The 18,660-nt window shown below is 62.1% G+C and overlaps 1 protein-coding gene across 4 annotated transcripts in view; it reads left to right on the plus strand.

The window, feature by feature from the left end:
• Positions 1–18,660, plus strand: part of TLN1 (talin 1) — a 31,816-nt gene that overhangs the window by 10,883 nt on the left and 2,273 nt on the right. For 3 of the 4 annotated variants that reach the window (XM_080572715.1, XM_080572717.1, XM_080572716.1), the window contains 42 exons: positions 20–128; positions 604–812; positions 936–1,034; positions 1,252–1,302; positions 2,767–2,934; positions 3,084–3,378; positions 3,615–3,781; positions 3,876–4,004; positions 4,379–4,492; positions 5,286–5,399; positions 5,486–5,620; positions 5,713–5,841; positions 5,920–6,022; positions 6,100–6,308; positions 6,396–6,515; positions 6,669–6,866; positions 7,200–7,339; positions 7,683–7,776; positions 7,953–8,042; positions 8,154–8,276; positions 8,381–8,524; positions 8,631–8,792; positions 8,887–9,027; positions 9,247–9,428; positions 9,571–9,703; positions 10,044–10,145; positions 10,270–10,440; positions 10,583–10,732; positions 10,960–11,061; positions 11,173–11,292; positions 11,365–11,511; positions 12,459–12,625; positions 12,856–13,039; positions 13,300–13,425; positions 13,705–13,821; positions 13,902–14,087; positions 14,213–14,320; positions 17,364–17,469; positions 17,599–17,723; positions 17,877–18,002; positions 18,124–18,186; positions 18,433–18,615. In XM_080572715.1, the coding sequence (XP_080428841.1) occupies positions 20–128; positions 604–812; positions 936–1,034; positions 1,252–1,302; positions 2,767–2,934; positions 3,084–3,378; positions 3,615–3,781; positions 3,876–4,004; positions 4,379–4,492; positions 5,286–5,399; positions 5,486–5,620; positions 5,713–5,841; positions 5,920–6,022; positions 6,100–6,308; positions 6,396–6,515; positions 6,669–6,866; positions 7,200–7,339; positions 7,683–7,776; positions 7,953–8,042; positions 8,154–8,276; positions 8,381–8,524; positions 8,631–8,792; positions 8,887–9,027; positions 9,247–9,428; positions 9,571–9,703; positions 10,044–10,145; positions 10,270–10,440; positions 10,583–10,732; positions 10,960–11,061; positions 11,173–11,292; positions 11,365–11,511; positions 12,459–12,625; positions 12,856–13,039; positions 13,300–13,425; positions 13,705–13,821; positions 13,902–14,087; positions 14,213–14,320; positions 17,364–17,469; positions 17,599–17,723; positions 17,877–18,002; positions 18,124–18,186; positions 18,433–18,615 (5,841 nt within the window). The remainder of the gene's footprint in view (positions 1–19; positions 129–603; positions 813–935; positions 1,035–1,251; positions 1,303–2,766; positions 2,935–3,083; positions 3,379–3,614; positions 3,782–3,875; positions 4,005–4,378; positions 4,493–5,285; positions 5,400–5,485; positions 5,621–5,712; positions 5,842–5,919; positions 6,023–6,099; positions 6,309–6,395; positions 6,516–6,668; positions 6,867–7,199; positions 7,340–7,682; positions 7,777–7,952; positions 8,043–8,153; positions 8,277–8,380; positions 8,525–8,630; positions 8,793–8,886; positions 9,028–9,246; positions 9,429–9,570; positions 9,704–10,043; positions 10,146–10,269; positions 10,441–10,582; positions 10,733–10,959; positions 11,062–11,172; positions 11,293–11,364; positions 11,512–12,458; positions 12,626–12,855; positions 13,040–13,299; positions 13,426–13,704; positions 13,822–13,901; positions 14,088–14,212; positions 14,321–17,363; positions 17,470–17,598; positions 17,724–17,876; positions 18,003–18,123; positions 18,187–18,432; positions 18,616–18,660) is intronic. The other variant, XM_080572718.1, reaches the window with a different exon arrangement.

Consider the following 18,660-nt stretch of genomic DNA (forward strand, 5'->3'; position numbering starts at 1 on the left):
CCCGTTCTCCCCATTTCAGGCTTCCAAAGCGTGGCGCAAGAACAAGATGGATGAGTCCAAGCATGAGATCCACTCCCAGGTGGATGCTATCACTGCCGGCACAGCCTCGGTGGTCAACCTCACCGCAGGTAGGTGGAGGGCTTGGACAACAGCGATTCTCCACCTCTGGAGAAGGCTTGGTCTCCCTTCTCCAGCTTTTGGATGAAGATCAATGTTCCTGCCCTCCCTTGGAGACTGGAGGGAGGCAGCCAGGCTCAACCAGAGCTAACAGAGCCCAGACCTCTTCCGATGTGCCTGGAGAATCAGTAGCACTCCCTGCCTTTTGACCCCACAACATCCCTGTGGGTGCACGGGCTGCTCCCCATCCTTCCCCTGCTGTGGCTGACCCGTCCTCCCCTAAACCACGGTCACGGCCGCAGTGTGGTCCAGCTCTCCTTTCCCGTGTCGCCCTTCCCAAACAACGTGACCATTTTTTGGACTTGGGAGCCAGGGGGCTTCTCCAAGTGCTCGCAGGAAGAATCACATCAATTCCAGGCGCAGGGGGTGCTTTTGGGGCGTCACTGAACATGTTCTGTCCCCACATCTCCTCTCCTTCCCGCGCAGGGGACCCGGCAGACACGGACTACACAGCCGTGGGCTGTGCCGTCACCACCATATCTTCTAACCTGACCGAGATGTCCAAGGGCGTGAAGCTGCTGGCCGCGCTGATGGAGGATGAGGGAGGGAACGGGCGGCAGCTCCTGCAGGCGGCCAAGAACCTGGCCAGCGCCGTCTCCGACTTGCTGAAAACGGCGCAGCCTGCCAGCGCCGAGGTGCGAGGGGGCGGAGGGACGTGGGGCTACGGGGGGTGGGAGCCGGGGGAACAGCTCGGTTTGGGGCTTGCTCAAAACCCACGGTTGTTTTTATTTTTATTTTTTTTTCCTCCTCCCTTGCAGCCCCGCCAGAACCTCCTGCAGGCTGCCGGCCTCGTGGGCCAGACCAGCGGGGAGCTGCTGCAGCAGATCGGGGAGAGCGACACCGACCCTCGGTTCCAGGTGGGTGGGCCTGGCTGCGCACAGGGACGCGTGCTCGAAAAAACCTTCTGCCTTGCACAGGAGCGCCCCGCGGGGACCTTCTGCCGGCAGGAGAGGTCCGTGCTGAAGCTTGGCCCGTGCACGGTGACTTTGCCCAGGGAGGGGACAGGCCGATTCCCATCCCCGCCCTTGGAGCCGCGGTCCCGTAACGCCTCTTGTCTTGTGGATTCTCATGTAGATACCAGAAAGCCGGCGCGCTTGGATCCTGTCTGCCTCTGACCCAAAGACGGTAAAAGGGAGCTGTAGGCATGGCTTGGTGGTGTCTGCCCCTCTCGGATGTGAGGGCTGCTCCTCTGGGGACGATCAGCTGAACTCTTGGGAGAAGGGCTCTGGTGGAAAATCTGCTTTTCTCGTAATCAGCTCTCCGAAGTCCATGCACTCGGGTCGCTGCCCGGGCGAGCTGTGCCCGGGTCTGTGAGGCTGCCCAGAGCAGGGAACCGAGGCGGCTGGAGCCTCGTGGTTGTTTTTTTTTGCTGAGCTGACCTCCAGCCACACTGTTTTTCCATGACTGCTGCTCCCAGCACAAGGGAGGCAGCAGGCGGTGCTGGGAGAGGGAGCCAGCCCTAGCGTGGACCAAAACAGGCTCCCAAAAGGAGAGGTTTCTGTTCACTGGGGCCACGATATGAGTAGAAAACCCTGGAGAGAGAGCCAGGAAAGGCAGCTCCCTCCTGCAGGGCCCCTGCTGCAGACCTGGCAGTCCCAGCTCACGCAGCCGGCGGAGGGCAGCGGGGCCAAGGGGCGGATTTAGGAACCGGAGGGCGACGTGCAGGGCAGCCTGCCCCTCCGCCACCAGACCCAAGTGTATCTGCTTCCTTCCTCTGGGCTCCTCTGCCGGGGGGGGCTGCTTCTCTGCCTCGGGCAGCTGCGGTGCTTTGGGGAAGTGGTGGCTCCCGAGCTCGGTGCATGTGCTCTCGGGCTGCTGTCCTGTCTGGAAGGGTGATGGACGGCAGCAGGAGCAGCCTTTGCTCGCAGGAGGCGAGGGGATGGTGTGATATTTCCGCTTGGTGGCCAGAGGCTTTGCTGTAGTAGCAGGGTGCAGCTTCAGGGCTTGCTCAAGAGCCTGGTGGTGGTTTTGCCTCGTTCACGCTCTGCAAGCACGCCCTCAGAAGGAGGGCTGGGGCTTGGCAGCGGCGTAGCTGCCGTCTGCAGCGGGAGGGTGCCCGTGCTGCAGCCGGGGAGCCGTGCCCTGGGCACAGCACCTCGTCCGAGCTCCTTGCCCCACGCTCAGTGCCCCGGGGCTTGCAGCCTGGCACTGCTGCAGGTGGGTGCCAGCAGCACGCGCGTGAGGGCGAGTCCTGAGGGCTGCAGCGTGCTGCCGGGTCGGGCGTCCTGCGAGGGAAGCTGCCTGCTGGCAGGGCGTCCTGGCATTGTGGTTCTCGCTGCGGTACCACTGAGGGTGTGGCGCAGGTTGTTCCTGTGGCAGCATCACGGGTGATGCTGGAGGTTGTCCGAGCTGCTCCTGGAGGTGTGTTTACCCAGGGCAGTGCCCTGGTGCCGGCTGTGGCACACCGTAGGGATGTGCTCGAGGAGTTGCCAGCCACACAAGCCGCTCCAGGAGTTCGTTGCGAGGCCGTGGTGGCGGAAAGGCCCCCTGAGCTCATGTTTCCCTGCTGAATATTTCACGAGAGAGCCGTGCGGGCGGCCGTGCCTGGCTCCGCGGTGACTCCAGCGCTGACCCCCTCCATCCCCGCAGGACATGCTCATGCAGCTGGCCAAGGCCGTGGCCAGCGCCGCCGCCGCCCTGGTGCTCAAAGCCAAGAACGTGGCTCAGAAAACGGAGGACTCGGCGCTGCAGACGCAGGTGATCGCGGCCGCCACGCAGTGCGCCCTCTCCACCTCCCAGCTGGTGGCCTGCACCAAGGTAAGCGGCACCCACGCTCACCCCACTGGGTTTGGGACCACACGTCCTGATTCCTGTCCTCTTTGGAGGTCGGGGACAGTGGTCGGGGACAGCTCCTGGAGAGCAGGAGCTGCGCGGTGGCAGCTGCAGAGCTTCCTCCTCCCCTGCAGGTCGTGGCTCCCACCATCAGCTCCCCGGTGTGCCAGGAGCAGCTGATCGAGGCCGGCAAGTTGGTGGCCAAGTCGGCAGAGGGCTGCGTGGAGGCCTCCAAGGCGGCCACCAGCGACGACCAGCTGCTGAAGCAGGTGGGGGTGGCAGCCACCGCCGTCACCCAGGCCCTGAATGACCTGCTGCAGCACATCAAGCAGCACGCCACGGGCGGGCAGCCCATCGGGCGCTACGACCAGGCCACCGACACCATCCTCAACGTCACCGAGAACATATTCAGCTCCATGGGCGACGCGGGTGAGAGCGAGCGGCTGGTGGCACCTGGGGAGGAGCAGAGTGGGTAGGGGGCTCGAGGGAGCACGGGTAGATGGAGCAGCCTCTCCGGGGCTGTGCTTCCTTGCCTGTTTGCTGTGCCTTTGCCATGGCCTGGTGCCTGGGGCTTGCACCGAGGACAGGAGGCTGGTGTGGTGGAGCGGGGAGATATCAGGGAGCCCCCGGGACTCGCTGACAGCCACACTTCCTTTCTGTCCCAGGGGAAATGGTGCGGCAGGCTCGTATTCTGGCCCAGGCCACCTCCGACCTCGTCAACGCCATCAAAGCCGACGCAGAGGGAGAGACGGACCTGGAGAACTCGCGCAAGCTGCTGAGCGCAGCCAAGATCCTGGCCGACGCCACCGCCAAGATGGTCGAGGCTGCAAAGGTTCGTGGCGCACGGGAAGAGCTGCTGGAGCAGAGGGGCTGCTCCCCATAAAGTGTGGGATGTAAAGGTGTGATGGCTCTCCTGCTTTGCCCAGGGAGCCGCAGCCCACCCGGACAGCGAGGAGCAGCAGCAGCGGCTGCGGGAGGCGGCGGAGGGGCTCCGCATGGCCACCAACGCCGCGGCGCAGAACGCCATCAAGAAGAAGCTGGTGCACAAGCTGGAGGTGAGCACCGGGCCGGGGAGGCAGAGCAGGAGGAGGGATGGTGTACGAGCTGGTCCTGGCCAGGAGCCTGGATTCCGATGCTTTCTGGAGAGATGACATCCCTTTTGTACAGTTTATATGTTCACGCTGAATCCTTTAGAGACTTCACTGCTCCCTGCTGCCACCACAATATCTGAGCAGCGTCCCCCTTTTCCGTGTTCACGCCACGTTGCCTTACGGTGCTGAACTTGATCTCCAGCACCACAGGTGCTGGCGCTGCTGTGGCAGGCAGAGGCACGGCAGGAGAAGCTTAGAGGGGAGCAGGACCCCGATTCACAGTGGGGGGCCTCCAAGCCACATTGTCCCCATGGCTGACCCCTGCCTTTCCCCTGCAGCACGCAGCCAAGCAAGCGGCCGCCTCCGCCACCCAGACCATCGCCGCCGCGCAGCACGCCGCCGCCTCCAACAAGAACCCCGCCGCGCAGCAGCAGCTGGTGCAGAGCTGCAAGGTAAGGGGCGCGGGGGAGGTCTGGGTGCCTGCGGGTCTCTGAGCAAAATGGTGGGAAAAGATGTTGTGAGAATTGTAGTTACGCGCCCATCTTTTACTGTGTTTGAGCCGAGCAGCCTTATTTTGAGAACAATGATTTCGACAAATACAGCGTGAGAGTTTTTTGATCTTTTTTTAAACTTGACTTGAGTCATGCAGCATCTTGAGCAAAATGTTAGCAGGGTTTGGCATCTTTAAATGGGTTAGGGATGGCTCTGGGAGTTGTTGTAGAGCACTGGGTTCTGGGGGGATGCCTGCAAGGAGGCTCTTGAGGGGCTAGGTTCATGTCTGACTCTCTCTGATTGTTTGATCAATGGTCCTGGGATCATAGAAGCACAGAATGGGTTGGGTTGGGAGGGACCTTAAAGATCATCTAATTCCACCCCCCTGCCATGGGCAGGAACACCTCCCACCAGCCCAGGCTGCCCAAAGCCCCATCCAGCCTGGCCTTGAGCCCTGCCAGGGATGGGGCAGCCACAGCTCCTCTGGGCAGCCTGTGCCAGGGCCTCACCACCCTCTGAGTGAAGAATTTCCTCCTTATATCTTAATCTACACCTACCCTCTTTTACTTTAAAGCCGTTCCCCCTTGTCCTGTTGCTACACTCCCTGACAGAGTCCCTCTCCACAGCCACCAGCAGTCAGATCTGCGGGTGGCCGAGCCGCAGGCGGCAGGGAGGGCAGGTTTGGCTGGAGCCACCGGAGGGACCCGCGCTCTCCGTGTCCCCCGCAGTAACTTTCCTCTCCTCCGGTCCCAGGTGGTGGCCGACCAGATCCCCATGCTGGTGCAGGGCGTGCGGGGAAGCCAGTCGCAGCCGGACAGCCCCAGCGCCCAGCTGGCTCTCATCGCCGCCAGCCAGAACTTCCTGCAGGTACCCCCAAACCTGCTGCCGGCCGCAGGCAGCGAGGAGACGGCTTGCTGCGTGCCACCCCGTCTCACTCCTCCTTCTTTTGGCAGCCCGGTGGGAAGATGGTAGCCGCGGCCAAGGCCACCGTGCCCACCATCACCGACCAGGCCTCCGCCATGCAGCTCAGCCAGTGCGCCAAGAACCTGGCCGCGGCCCTGGCCGAGCTCCGCACGGCCGCACAGAAGGTGAGAGGCTGGTGGAGGAGGGCGGGCAGGCAGGGACAGCCCTCGTGGTGGCCGGGCTCCCGCAAAGCTGCTCGTCTTTCTCCCCACCGCAGGCGCAGGAGGCCTGCGGGCCCCTGGAGATCGACTCGGCGCTGGGCCTGGTGCAGAGCCTGGAGAGGGACCTGCAGGAGGCCAAGGCGGCCGCCAGGGATGGAAAGCTCAAACCTCTGCCCGGAGAGACGGTGAGAGGGCACACGGGGTGTTGGACGCGGGGTTTTGGGGTCTGTACGGGCGAGGTGTAACCCCTGCTCGCCCTGCAGATGGAGAAGTGCGCCCAGGACCTGGGGAACAGCACCAAGGCCGTCACCTCCGCCATCGCCCACCTCCTGGGCGAGGTGGCCCAGGGCAACGAGAACTACACAGGTACAAGCCGTCATGCCCCGGCCGTGCCCCGTGGAGGGGCCGTGCTCTCGCTGACTGACCGCTCTCCCCCCCGGCAGGCATCGCTGCCCGGGAGGTGGCCCAGGCGCTGCGCTCGCTCAGCCAGGCCGCCCGCGGCGTGGCGGCCAACACGTCGGACCCGCAGGCGCAGGGCGCCATGCTGGAGTGCGCCAGCGACGTCATGGATAAGGCCAACAACCTCATCGAGGAGGCCAGGAAGGCGGTGGCCAAGCCTGGAGACCCCGACAGCCAGCAGCGCCTGGTGCAGGTGGGACCGGGGCCAGGGGGAGGCTGCGGGATGGGGGCAGGTTGATGGGGGTGGTCGAGGGACAGCCGCCGCTCTCGTCCTCTGCAGGTGGCCAAGGCGGTGTCGCAGGCGCTGAACCGCTGCGTGAACTGCCTGCCCGGGCAGCGGGACGTGGACGCTGCCATCCGCATGGTGGGAGAGGCCAGCAAGAGGCTGCTGTCGGATTCGGTGAGCTCAGCACGGGGCTGAGGGGGACGGGGAGGTGATGCAGCAGGCACCGGCCGTGCTGGATGCTCTCCGGCACATCCCGAGGCGTGTGAGGGTGCTGGGCCTTCGCCCAGCAGCTCACCATGCTGCTCCTGACCCCCTCCCTGCCTCCAGTTCCCTCCCAGCAACAAGACCTTCCAGGAGGCGCAGAGCCAGCTGAACCGGGCAGCGGCGGGACTCAACCAGTCTGCCAACGAGCTGGTGCAGGCATCGCGGGGCACCCCACAGGACCTGGCCAAGTCCTCGGGCAAATTTGGACAGGACTTCAACGAGTTCCTGCAGGCGGGAGTGGAGATGGCCAGCCTGTCCCCGGTGAGAGCGAACACACTTCTGGCAGTCCTGGCTATGGTGGGAGGCTGCTGAGCGCTGGGGAAGGCATGCAGCCACGAGCAGTGGTTCGGGGACTGCTGTGAGCAGCTGTGGCTAACACCGTCGAGATGGAGCCTGGAGGTGGGCTAAATAGCAAGAACAGGGGAGGAAGTGGCTTGCGTGCAGTGAGTGTTGTCACCAAACACTTGCTGCTGATGGCCAGCGGATGAGCTGAGTGAAGGGAGCTGGCGCAGCCTGGAAAGCATTGCAGAAACCCAGGGGGTGGGCATGGAGCTCGGGAGCCTGCTGTAGGTGACTTGCTTTGGCTCCTTGCAGAACAAGGAAGACCAGGCGCAGGTGGTGTCGAACTTGAAGAGCATCTCCATGTCCTCCAGCAAGCTGCTGCTGGCAGCAAAGGCGCTTTCCGCCGACCCTGCATCCCCCAACCTCAAGAATCAGCTGGCAGCGGCTGCACGGTAGGAGGAACTGCTCGGGCTGCGTGGAGGGAGGTGGGCAAGTGCCAAAGTTTGTGCTGGGCCAGCAGCTTCAGGAGTCCTGGTGTTTGCCTCCATGGGGCTCAGCTTCCTATGGGGCTGTCCTGAGACCGTTTATCTAATGTCATCCTGACCTGGCTGCCCTGTCGCAGTCTATCAGAAGAGACAGGCCCTTGGGCAGGTAGGAATGTCCTCCAGCCAGAACCTCTGCCCGTTTCCTACACCAGGACATGCCCCACGGCCAGGTTAAGGTGTTTGCAATAGTGGTGGCTCTGGGCGGTGACGTTGGCACTGATCCAGGCGTGTCTCTCCTGTGTCCCGGCAGGGCCGTGACGGACAGCATTAACCAGCTGATCACCATGTGCACCCAGCAGGCGCCAGGACAGAAGGAGTGCGACAATGCCCTGAGGGAGCTGGAGGTGAGAACTGGAGAATTCTGCTTGGCTGGGTGCTGGGATGTCTGGGGTGGGGAGAGGAGCAGCTCCTCCGTGCCACAAGAGGCAGGAGAGAGCAAAAAGGAGCGGCGAGAGCAAGGAGATGTGAGATGTGGAGAGCACAGACCCTTCCCCTTGACGTGACTCCCGTGTCCCTGTAGACGGTGAAGGAGCTGTTGGAGAACCCCACGCAGACGGTCAATGACATGTCCTACTTCAACTGCCTGGACAGCGTCATGGAGAACTCCAAGGTGAGCGTCTTCCTCCGGGTTACAGACGCCCGGCTGGCGGAGCACGGTGAGCTCTGAGGCTGCAGCACCGGGCGGGAGGTGGTCTCCAGCTGGTGGCTGTGTGTCCCGCAGGTGCTGGGCGAGTCCATGGCCGGCATCTCCCAGAACGCCAAGAACAGCAAGCTGCCCGAGTTCGGGGAGTCCATCAGCGCCGCCTCCAAAGCTCTCTGCGGGCTCACGGAGGCAGCAGCCCAGGTGAGACGCATTTGGTCCCAGCCCCATCCATTGTGCCTGGTGCTGGGATCCCTCTCCTGCCCCTGCCCCGGTGCATTCCCTCACGGCCTCTCTCGTCTTTGCAGGCTGCCTACCTGGTGGGAGTTTCTGATCCCAACAGTCAGGCGGGACAGCAGGGCCTGGTAGACCCCACTCAGTTTGCCAGAGCTAACCAAGCCATCCAGATGGCCTGCCAGAACCTGGTGGACCCTGCCTGCACGCAGTCGCAGGTGAGTGTGAGGTGGGGCACCGCCGTGGGCGTTTTCCTGCCTAAAAGGGAGTGCTGGAGGGCGGGGAGATGCTGCGGGTCCTGCCTCACTCTGCTCTCCCCCCCAGGTGCTGTCAGCAGCCACCATCGTGGCCAAGCACACCTCGGCCCTGTGCAACACGTGCCGCCTGGCCTCCTCCCGCACCGCCAACCCCGTCGCCAAGCGGCAGTTCGTCCAGTCGGCCAAGGAGGTGGCCAACAGCACGGCCAACCTGGTGAAGACCATCAAGGTGCGTTGGGGTGGCACAGGCAGCCCCGCAGAGGTGGGAGGTGGGGCGTGCTCAGGGCTGGATAACTAACTGCTCGCTCTCTCCTGCACGCCAGGCCCTGGATGGAGCCTTCAACGAGGAGAACCGGGAGCGGTGCCGCGCGGCCACGGCTCCTCTGATAGAGGCCGTGGACAACCTGACGGCCTTCGCCTCCAACCCGGAGTTTGCCACCGTTCCTGCCCAGATCAGCCCCGAGGTGGGGTGCCGCTGGGGCAGGGAGGGGTGGCCTGGCTGTGGTGGGAGCTGCTGCAGGGTGGGGAGGAGCTTGAAATGGGACCCAGGGCAGGGCTGGCGTCTGGAGGTCGCGATGAGGAGGCAGCAGTGAGCGTTGGGCATCAAGGGGCTGCTCCTGGGTGAGGAGAAGGGGTGACTTGCCTCTCCGTCCACGTCACTGGGCCTCCATCTCCCTGCACAGGGACGCAGAGCCATGGAGCCCATCGTCTCGTCCGCCAAGACCATGCTGGAGAGCTCTGCCGGCCTCATCCAGACCGCACGCTCCCTGGCCGTCAACCCCAAGGACCCGCCGCAGTGGTCGGTGCTGGCCGGACACTCTCGCACCGTCTCGGACTCCATCAAGAAGCTGATCACCAACATGAGGTGAGGGCGGGCTGGGACCCTCTCAGCCTGTCTGGTGCGCTTGGTCGGAGCCCCTGCTGGTGGTTTCCCCTGGCTGGGCTCACCCCACGATGATGTTTCGGCTCATCTGGCCTGTCACGGTGCTGATCCATCTGTCACGCAGGGACAAAGCTCCTGGGCAGCGGGAGTGCGACGAGGCCATCGACGTCCTGAACAGGTGCATACGGGAGGTGGACCAGGCCTCCCTCGCGGCCATCAGCCAGCAGCTGGCCCCTCGAGAAGGCATCTCCCAGGAGGTGAGAGGGGGGCAGCGTCCTTTTCTGGAGCCTCTGCTGGCTTCCTCTGCTTTCACACAGGGCTTTGGGAGCCCTCCTTGTGTCTTTAGCATCCTCCCAGCCGAGTGCTGGATAGAGCAGCCTTGTTCCAGGCTTTGTGTCCCTGCTGTGTCTGTCTCAGAGGGACAGAGCAGGGCTGTGCTGCTCCTGGTCACACAGCCCTTAGAGCCAGAGCTTGTTGTTTAGTGATCAAACATCACTTTGGAGCCCTGCTTAACGGGGGCAGGCTAACTCCTCCCCAGCAGAGCTCAGCGAGGCCAGCCTTGCCGCAGCCTCATGCCGTGCGCTCCCTCCTCAACAGGCTTTGCACAACCAGATGATCACGGCCGTGCAGGAGATCAACAACCTGATCGAGCCCGTGGCCGGCGCCGCGCGGGCTGAGGCCTCGCAGCTGGGACACAAGGTAACGGGAGGGGAGGGATGGGGAGGGGGTGTTCAGGCACCAGACGTGTGGAGCAGCCCACATCAGGAGGAGAGGTTCCGACCAGCCTCTAGGAGCTGCTGGCGCTGACGCTGCTCTTCCCTAGGTGTCCCAGATGGCTCAGTACTTTGAGCCGCTCATCTTGGCAGCTATCGGTGCTGCCTCCAAGACACCCAACCACCAGCAGCAGATGAACCTCCTGGACCAGACCAAAACGCTGGCTGAGTCTGCCCTGCAGATGTTGTACACTGCCAAGGAGGCCGGTGGGAACCCCAAGGTGAGCAGGAGGTGCACGTGGTGAGCCTTGGACACGTGCCACGTGTCCTACACGTGTGCTGGGCACCAAAACCCAGAGCTGGTGTCTGGTGTCCCCGCTGGGCGGGCAGCTTCCTTCCCTCACTCTTGTCTCCTCCTTGCAGCAAGCTGCCCACACGCAGGAGGCTCTGGAGGAGGCCGTGCAGATGATGAAGGAGGCTGTGGAGGACCTGACCACCACGCTGAACGAGGCAGCCAGCGCTGCGGGTGTCGTCGGGGGCATGGTGGACTCCATCACCCAGGCCATCAACCAGGTGAGGGGAACACAGAGAGGGCTGTGGGAAAGGAGAAGTCAGAGGCAGGGAGAGATGCAGAAGATGTTCAGATCTCTCTACACTGGAGTTCTGGGGTCCAGGCCGGGGAGGGAGCGCTCGGGGCCGTAGTGGGCAAAACCCCAGGCAGGGCAGCACGAGTCTCCTGCCGTGCCATAGCCGAGGGGGGTTTCTGGGCAGGGCCAAACTCTCCTGATGGTCTCTTGCAGCTGGACGAGGGGCCAATGGGCGAGCCAGAGGGGACCTTTGTGGACTACCAGACCACGATGGTGAAGACGGCCAAGGCTATCGCAGTGACTGTGCAGGAGATGGTGGGTGCAGAAGCAGCGGTGCTGCAGCCTCGCCCAGCAGGGCAGCTGCCCTCCTTGCTCCCCTGTCCCACCGCAGAGCCTGTCTGAGCCCTGCTCTTCTCCCACCGGCAGGTCACCAAGTCCACCACCAACCCGGACGAACTGGGCATACTGGCCAACCAGCTGACCAACGAGTACGGGCAGCTGGCACAGGAGGCCAAGCCGGCCGCGCTCACCGCCGAGAACGAGGAGGTGAGAGCATCGTCAGAGAGGATCCGGGCAGGGTGTCCCTTCAGGCTGTCTCACACACGTATTTTCCTCCAGATCGGCTCCCACATCAAGCGCCGGGTGCAGGAGCTGGGTCATGGCTGCGCCGCCCTGGTGACCAAGGCTGGAGCCCTGCAGTGCAGCCCCAGCGATGCCTACACCAAGAAGGAGCTGATAGAGAGCGCGCGCAAGGTCTCCGAGAAGGTGAGCGGCCCCGAGGGTCCCGGAGCAGGTAACAGGAGAGGAGGAAGGTGGCGGGAGCAATGCTGGACTGAGCCACGTGCCCTTTGAGCCTTGGGTTTTCCTGTCACCTTGCTGGGCTCTGTCTGCTCTCTTGCCCTGGCACAATTCAGCTGGTGGGGCAGGGGATGGGTTCCCCTGCTGGCACTGTAACAACAACTTGGGCTGTGATGGGCAACAGTGACAGCCAGGTGCTGCCTGCTGAAGTGCTGGTTACAGCCTGCCAAAGAATACTGATCCACACCATGCTGGCAGCCCAGGGCTCTCTAAATCAGCCCTTGCAGAGGTGTGTGGAGCATTTGCTGCGTCTCCAGTAAGCCTACAGCTCATTCTAGGTGATCGATATCCCCTGCGCCTTTTGCTAGCATGATGGAAAGCATCCTGCCCATCAGCCAGTCTTAAAAAGCACACTGTTTAATAACAGACAAAAAAAATGGTTTAAAAAATACAGCTGATAAGGGTAGAGCGGCAGTGCTTGCAAGCAAGATTACAAAGGCAAAACAAACACTGGTTCATACTGCCTGGCACATGTCTGCATGCCCAGGGCCTCCTCCAGGTTCTTCCTTTCCAAGCTTTTACTTTCCTTCAGGAACCTTACTATCTTATGAGCACTTGCCAAAGCACAGAAATTGAGTTTAGCACTTACAGAAGGAATGAGCTGTAACCTTCTGATAAGGTGCTAGCCTTGTTCGTTTGGAAAGCAGCAGAGTGCAATGTCTTCTGCACACCCCAAGCATGATAGGTACGAGATAAAAACAAATGGAAGCTAAGAAGGGGTGCTCAGACCACACAGTTCCTGAGTCCCCTCCTTGGATTGAAGCGTGTCTGTCCTGGGGAGGTGTCAGAGGTGTGTGGTGGGGATGTCCTGAGCCTGCTCTGCCTCCCTCAGTCACCCTGCTCGTACCACGCAGGTGTCCCACGTGCTGGCAGCCCTGCAGGCTGGAAACCGCGGGACGCAAGCCTGCATCACTGCTGCCAGCGCCGTCTCTGGCATCATCGCTGACCTCGACACCACCATCATGTTTGCCACGGCAGGGACCCTCAATCGGGAGAACTCGGAGACCTTCGCTGACCACAGGTACCAGGGTGGGGGGTACAACACCTTGGCCAGCCCCTGCTCAGCTGAGGATAGGGGGCAGGCTCTGTCCTGCTATCTCACATCTCTGTAAGCTGTGGACCAGCCCCAAGGAGACCTGCAGGTTCGGGCTGTGCTGGCAGTTTTCCCCTCCAGCTCGTACAGATGGAAGGCATGGAGATGCGTGTCTGTCGTTCCCAAACACCCCTCTCTGACTCCCTCCTTCTCCCCAGGGAGGGCATCTTGAAGACAGCCAAGGCGCTGGTGGAGGACACCAAGGTGCTGGTGCAGAACGCCACGGCCAGCCAGGAGAAGCTAGCCCAGGCTGCCCAGTCCTCCGTGACCACCATCACCCGCCTGGCGGAGGTGGTGAAGCTGGGTGCTGCCAGCCTGGGCTCTGAAGACCCAGAGACTCAGGTAGGACGGGGTGTCTGGGGTGAAGGGAGGCTGCTCATGATGGGGTTGGAGCTGAGGGTGGGAGGTCATCTGGGGCTCTGGACTCTGCGTGTCTTGGAGAGCACTGGCTGAGCTTTGCCTGGTGCTAGCAGAGCTGGCTGATTTGAACTCCGTGTATATGGCATGTTCTGGGGTGCCCGAATTTTCTGCTGCTGGACCACCCCACCCACAGCCTGAGTGTGACCACAGACAAGCCATGACCCTGGTCTTGCTCTCCCCAGGTGGTTCTGATCAATGCTGTGAAGGACGTGGCCAAGGCACTTGGGGATCTGATCGGTGCCACCAAAGCAGCTGCTGGCAAAGCTGGGGATGACCCTGCTGTCTACCAGCTGAAGAACTCTGCCAAGGTCTGCACTGGGGCACAACGGGGAGAAGGGGGTGGGCAGGAGGGCTGGAAAACGAGCAGGAAGGCGCTTCTGTGCCTGTCTGGGGACGGGAGGACAACTGGGAGGCAGTCAGGGCAAGGGGGCACAGAGGGGGCATTGGTGGGAGATCAAAATGAGGAGGTGTGAGTGGAGTATGGAGAAGGGGCAGATCTGTACCAAACCACGAGGGAGGGACAGGTGCTGGCAGCATCCCAGAGCTTTCCGGGGGGCTTTTTCCCAGTTCTGTTCTCCCTCCCACAGGTGATGGTGACCAACGTCACTTCCTTGCTGAAGACGGTGAAGGCTGTGGAGGACGAGGCCACGAAGGGGACGCGGGCGCTGGAGGCCACGATAGAGCACATCCGCCAGGAGCTGGCGGTGAGCGCAGCCGCAGCGCCGCGGGGCTCCCCCTGCCCTCCTGCTGCCCTGCGCCTCACCCCTGGCCTCTCTCTTCTCAGGTCTTCTCCTCCCCGGTGCCTCCTGCCCAGGTCTCGACCCCGGAGGACTTCATCCGAATGACGAAAGGCATCACGATGGCCACGGCCAAAGCTGTGGCCGCTGGCAACTCGTGTCGGCAGGAGGACGTCATCGCCACGGCCAACCTGAGCCGCCGTGCCATCGCGGACATGCTGCGCGCCTGCAAGGTGCTGCAGGGGCGAGCAGGGGACGCGGGGCTGGCACGGGGCTGGGGGGACAAGCAGGTGCCCTGTTTGAGCCCCGATGTGGCAGGGCAGGCGTTCGGATACGAATCTCTGTCCCTGGGTTCCAGGAGGCTGCCTACCACCCGGAGGTGAGCGCCGACGTGCGGCAGCGGGCGCTGCGCTTCGGCAGGGAGTGTGCCGATGGCTACCTGGAGCTGCTGGAGCACGTGCTGGTGGTGAGTGTCCTCAGACCCTTTCGGTGGTTTGCTCAGGCTTCCCTTGAACAACGGGGTGCTCCCCAGATCTCCATCTTCCCGTGGGCTCTGCAGATCTTCCCTCTGAGGTCTTTTAGCGCGCCGCCCCTTATTGCTGACCCTGAGCGCCCGAGGTGAGCCCTGCACGGGGCCGAGCGCAGGGGAGGAGGTGGCACGCGGTCACCACCGGCACACAGGTCGCACTGCCTGTCCTTCAGGTCCTGCCATGAAGGAGAGACCTGCTGGCTGCCTTGAGACTGCACAGCTCTTCATTGCTGCAGTGCTCCGGGCTGGTGCTGCTAAAGTTGCTTTGACCTGAGCTAGACAGTCGATGTCAAAATCAACTTGAAAAAGCCGGTGACAGGTCCCTCTCCCATTCCTCGCCCCTGTACCTGTTGTGTGGCCCACCTCTGTCCCCATGAAAGTCCCAGAGAGGAAAGGAGCACCTCTCTTGCTCCCTGATTGCTTAGGCAGGCAAGGTGAGGAGGGATGGGAGGGCTGCCTGCAATTACTTACGGAAGCAGATGTCGGAGTGATCGGCAAGCTCTAAAGAAAAGTATTTGGCTAACAACAGATGGAGATTAACTGGCCATAAACAGATGGAGGCTGGAAATTCGACAACACAGGAACAGAATCCTGAAGCAGCTTCCATTATGAGTAGTGGGAGTGAGAAACTTAGCCAGTGTGAAAACAGAGCTTGTTAAGCTCACACAAGGGTGTGCGAGACAGGCAGTGCCTGCAGTGGCAGAGGTGTTGACTGCAGAGGCCAGCTGCACCCTTCTGATCCAGTCCTCCCCCAGCTCAGTCCGCCCGAGCCCTTCAGTTGGCTGCTTTAATTAGCTGTCCTGCAAGATCAGTGTGGTTCGTATGAAGCAAATTAAGGCTGGATTAACCAAGTAGATGGGAAGAAAGGATTCGGTGAGGTGCTTCCAGTGGTTTGCATTCTTGGCAAGATGGTAAGAGCTGACCTCGCTGCAAGGATGCACAGAGCGCGTGCCTGCAGAGCTGACGATAGCCTGGACCTGGAGCAAGGGAAAAGAGCAAGCATGTGGGGTCAGTTACGCAGTGTGATTTCACTAGGTTGGTTAAAAAGGGACTGAGAACAAAGAGGGAGGCAGGCAGGACCCGAGGGCTAGATATTGAAGCCAGACATGGGGGAAATCAAAGGATGGTTTTATCTGAAGGACTTCGGGAGACGGTTCCAAGGGAGGCAGTGAGTTTTTCGTGATCTGCATCTAGATCAAATGTCTTTCTGGAAGATGCTTTAGCCACTCGTGAGTCATCGCAGCCAAGACTGAAGTGCTAGGTGAAATTCTCTGGCTGACCTGTTGTTAACAGATGATTGGGCTAATGACATACTGTGGCCGTGCCCAAGGTCAGACTACTTGCAGAAGCATGCTATTCACTGCATTTTGGGTGTAACCTTCCGGCCGTCGTGCGATGTCTCCTGAATACCATACGTGCAGTCCATCCCGTGAACTGTTCACTGGAGGTGCATCTTAGCAAGCTTCTGGCCTCCAGAAAGAGAACCATCCGGCAATTTTAAAAATCTTGTCAGGGCGGATGACGGAGTTAATAATACAGCTTTTTGTCCAGGCGTGCTCACGAGGGCAATGTGGAGGTGCTGGTGGGGGCAGTCAGCAGCGCTTTGTGAGCCCAGCCCCACGCCGAGGGATGTGGAGGGGAGGGTTGTGGACAGGATGCTGCCTTACCCCCAGCAGCAGCGGAGGCTGTTGCTGTGTGTGTGCTGGATCGGTCCCTTTGGGAACCAACGCCTCAGTGTGCGAGCAGGAGTGGTTAGAGTTCAAGAGAGTTATTTGGCTGGGGGTGGAAAACGTGTCTCCCAGCAAAAGAGTAAGACAGCAGCATATTTCACTGGGGAGGGGAAGGAATGCGAACCTCCGTGGGGACTTGGTATTTGGTAACAATAGGTCTCCATCACCAAAAGCAGGGAAATGCAGGCTGAAAAGTGCAGTCAAAGAGCTCAGGGTGGGGAGAAGTGAGGTGCCAAGCGAGCCTCGGGAGCCTGTCCACCAGGAGTCACGCAGGGCTGAAGTTTGAAGTGGTGATGGCAGCAGCAGGGCCCGGGACCTCCGAGCCTTCCTCCCCACCTCTCCTCCTCACCTCCTTCACCCCACCCCGCGCGTGTCCCTGTTGCCTGCCGGGGCGTTCACTGCCTTCTTCTCTCTCCCCTCGGTCCTCCCCGTCAGCCGGTGAGTACGGCGACACTCGGTGTGCCTGCCGGTGCCTAACCTCAGCATGAGCCTTGCTCGCGGCGTGCCCGTGTGCCCAGCCTGCTGCTGGGGTGGCACTGCTGCTCCTGCGTGGTTTTGGGGCAGGACCCCGCCGTCTGTGCCTCTACTCACCCTGCTCGAGCTGACGTGTGGCCTCGGGCGTGCCGTGGTGTGTGCATGCCGGGGGGGACCCGCTGGGAAGGGGCCGTGTGTCCCCGCAGGGACCTGGCTCCAGGGTCCTGCCCTGCCCAGCTTGTGTTTGCAGATGAGTCTCAGAAAGGGGGATGGCAAGGGGGGGGGGATAGGGTTCTGGGGCTTGAAGTGCTTTGAGTGGGGAGAAGGAGATCCTGGGGGGGAGAAGGAGATCCTGGGGGGCAGCCGCTGAGTGCCGGAAGGACCCTGACTTAAATGAGGACCTCGGTGCTGCGAGATGTCCCAGAAACCATGGACTGAACAGGGCCAAGGAAAAGGAAAAGATGATCCTGTTCCCACACAGGAGGAGACCAGCCAGCATCGCTCGAGACTGGATGGCAAACAGTGACCGATACGTGCTCATGGGGCTGGGGGGCTCCTGCTCCCCTTCTCTTGGGGGATTGCCTCTAATGGACCCTCGGGGTCCCCTTGCTTTGCAGCAGCCTGAAACGAGGGTGGCTGGGGTTGTGGTGGCACCTTCTCAGGCAGCCAAATTCTGTGGGCGAGGGCCAAAATGTGGTCAGAAGGGGCTGCCGGGTCGGGTTCTCCCCCTGCTTCGTGGTCTCCCTCGTGTGCTCAGGCCTGATCCTTTCCCCCAGATCCTGCAGAAGCCGACCCACGAGCTGAAGCAGCAGCTGGCCGGGTACTCCAAGCGGGTGGCCAGCTCTGTCACCGAGCTCATCCAGGCAGCCGAGGCCATGAAAGGTGAGTGCCACGGCTCCGTCCACCTCTGGGATTAGCGCCTGGGGCTCGGCAGCTGATGGGAGGAGGTAGGGTGGGTCAGAAATGAGGCCCTGCGTGGCTTTAACCTGTCTTGGTTTCTGTCTCCTCTAGGGACGGAGTGGGTTGACCCAGAAGATCCCACGGTCATCGCCGAGAACGAGCTGCTGGGGGCAGCGGCTGCCATCGAGGCTGCAGCCAAGAAGCTGGAGCAGCTGAAGCCGAGGGCCAAGCCTAAGGTAGCACGGGGTGCTGAGCCCCCCCTGAGCCCCCTCTGGGGCAGCCCCTTCTCTCCTGGGTCCCGCAGCCATCGTTCACGTGTGCCCCCCTCGGCCCCCAGCCACCTTCCTGGTAGTCCCATCTAGGACTCACGCTCCTCTTTTTGTCTACAGCAAGCAGATGAGAGCCTGGACTTTGAGGAGCAGATCCTGGAAGCTGCCAAATCCATCGCGGCAGCTACGAGCGCCCTGGTGAAGGCAGCCTCAGCAGCCCAGCGAGAGTTAGTGGCCCAAGGAAAGGTAAGGCTGGGAGGGGGAAGGACAGGAGCAGCACAAGAGTCGGTGCTGAAGCGCTGCGTGGTGCTGTGCTGGGCTCCCTCCCTTCTCCAGCAGCCCTCACTGCTCCTCTCCTGCCCCGCAGGTGGGAGCCATCCCAGCCAACGCAGTGGATGACGGGCAGTGGTCCCAGGGACTCATTTCAGCCGTGAGTATCAAGGACACGTAGCGCCTGTGGGGCAGGGGATCTCCCTTTTTTCCTGCTCCCAGAAGGAGGATGCGCTGCCCTTGTGCTCTCCTCCGTGGAGGAGGCAGCCCCCTGCTTGCTCCCTCTCCCCCCAGCTGGGGTGTGGCGTGGAAGCCGATGGATTGTCCCCATCCCGTGCCCCTTGTCCTCCTGGGGACCCTCTGCCGCAGGCTCCCGCATCCCCCTGACACCCTTCTCCTGCTGCAGGCACGCATGGTGGCTGCGGCCACCAACAATCTGTGCGAAGCCGCCAACGCGGCGGTGCAGGGCCACGCCAGCGAGGAGAAGCTCATCTCGTCCGCCAAGCAGGTGGCTGCCTCCACGGCGCAGCTCCTGGTGGCCTGCAAGGTGAAGGCTGACCACGACTCGGAGGCCATGAAGAGGCTCCAGGTGAGTCCCAGGCTGCCCTCGAGCCCCGGCCGCCTCCTCCAGGAG

The sequence above is a fragment of the Anser brachyrhynchus genome (assembly GCF_964034855.1).
Source record: "Anser brachyrhynchus genome assembly, chromosome: Z".
In the NCBI taxonomy this organism is placed as follows: domain Eukaryota; kingdom Metazoa; phylum Chordata; class Aves; order Anseriformes; family Anatidae; genus Anser; species Anser brachyrhynchus.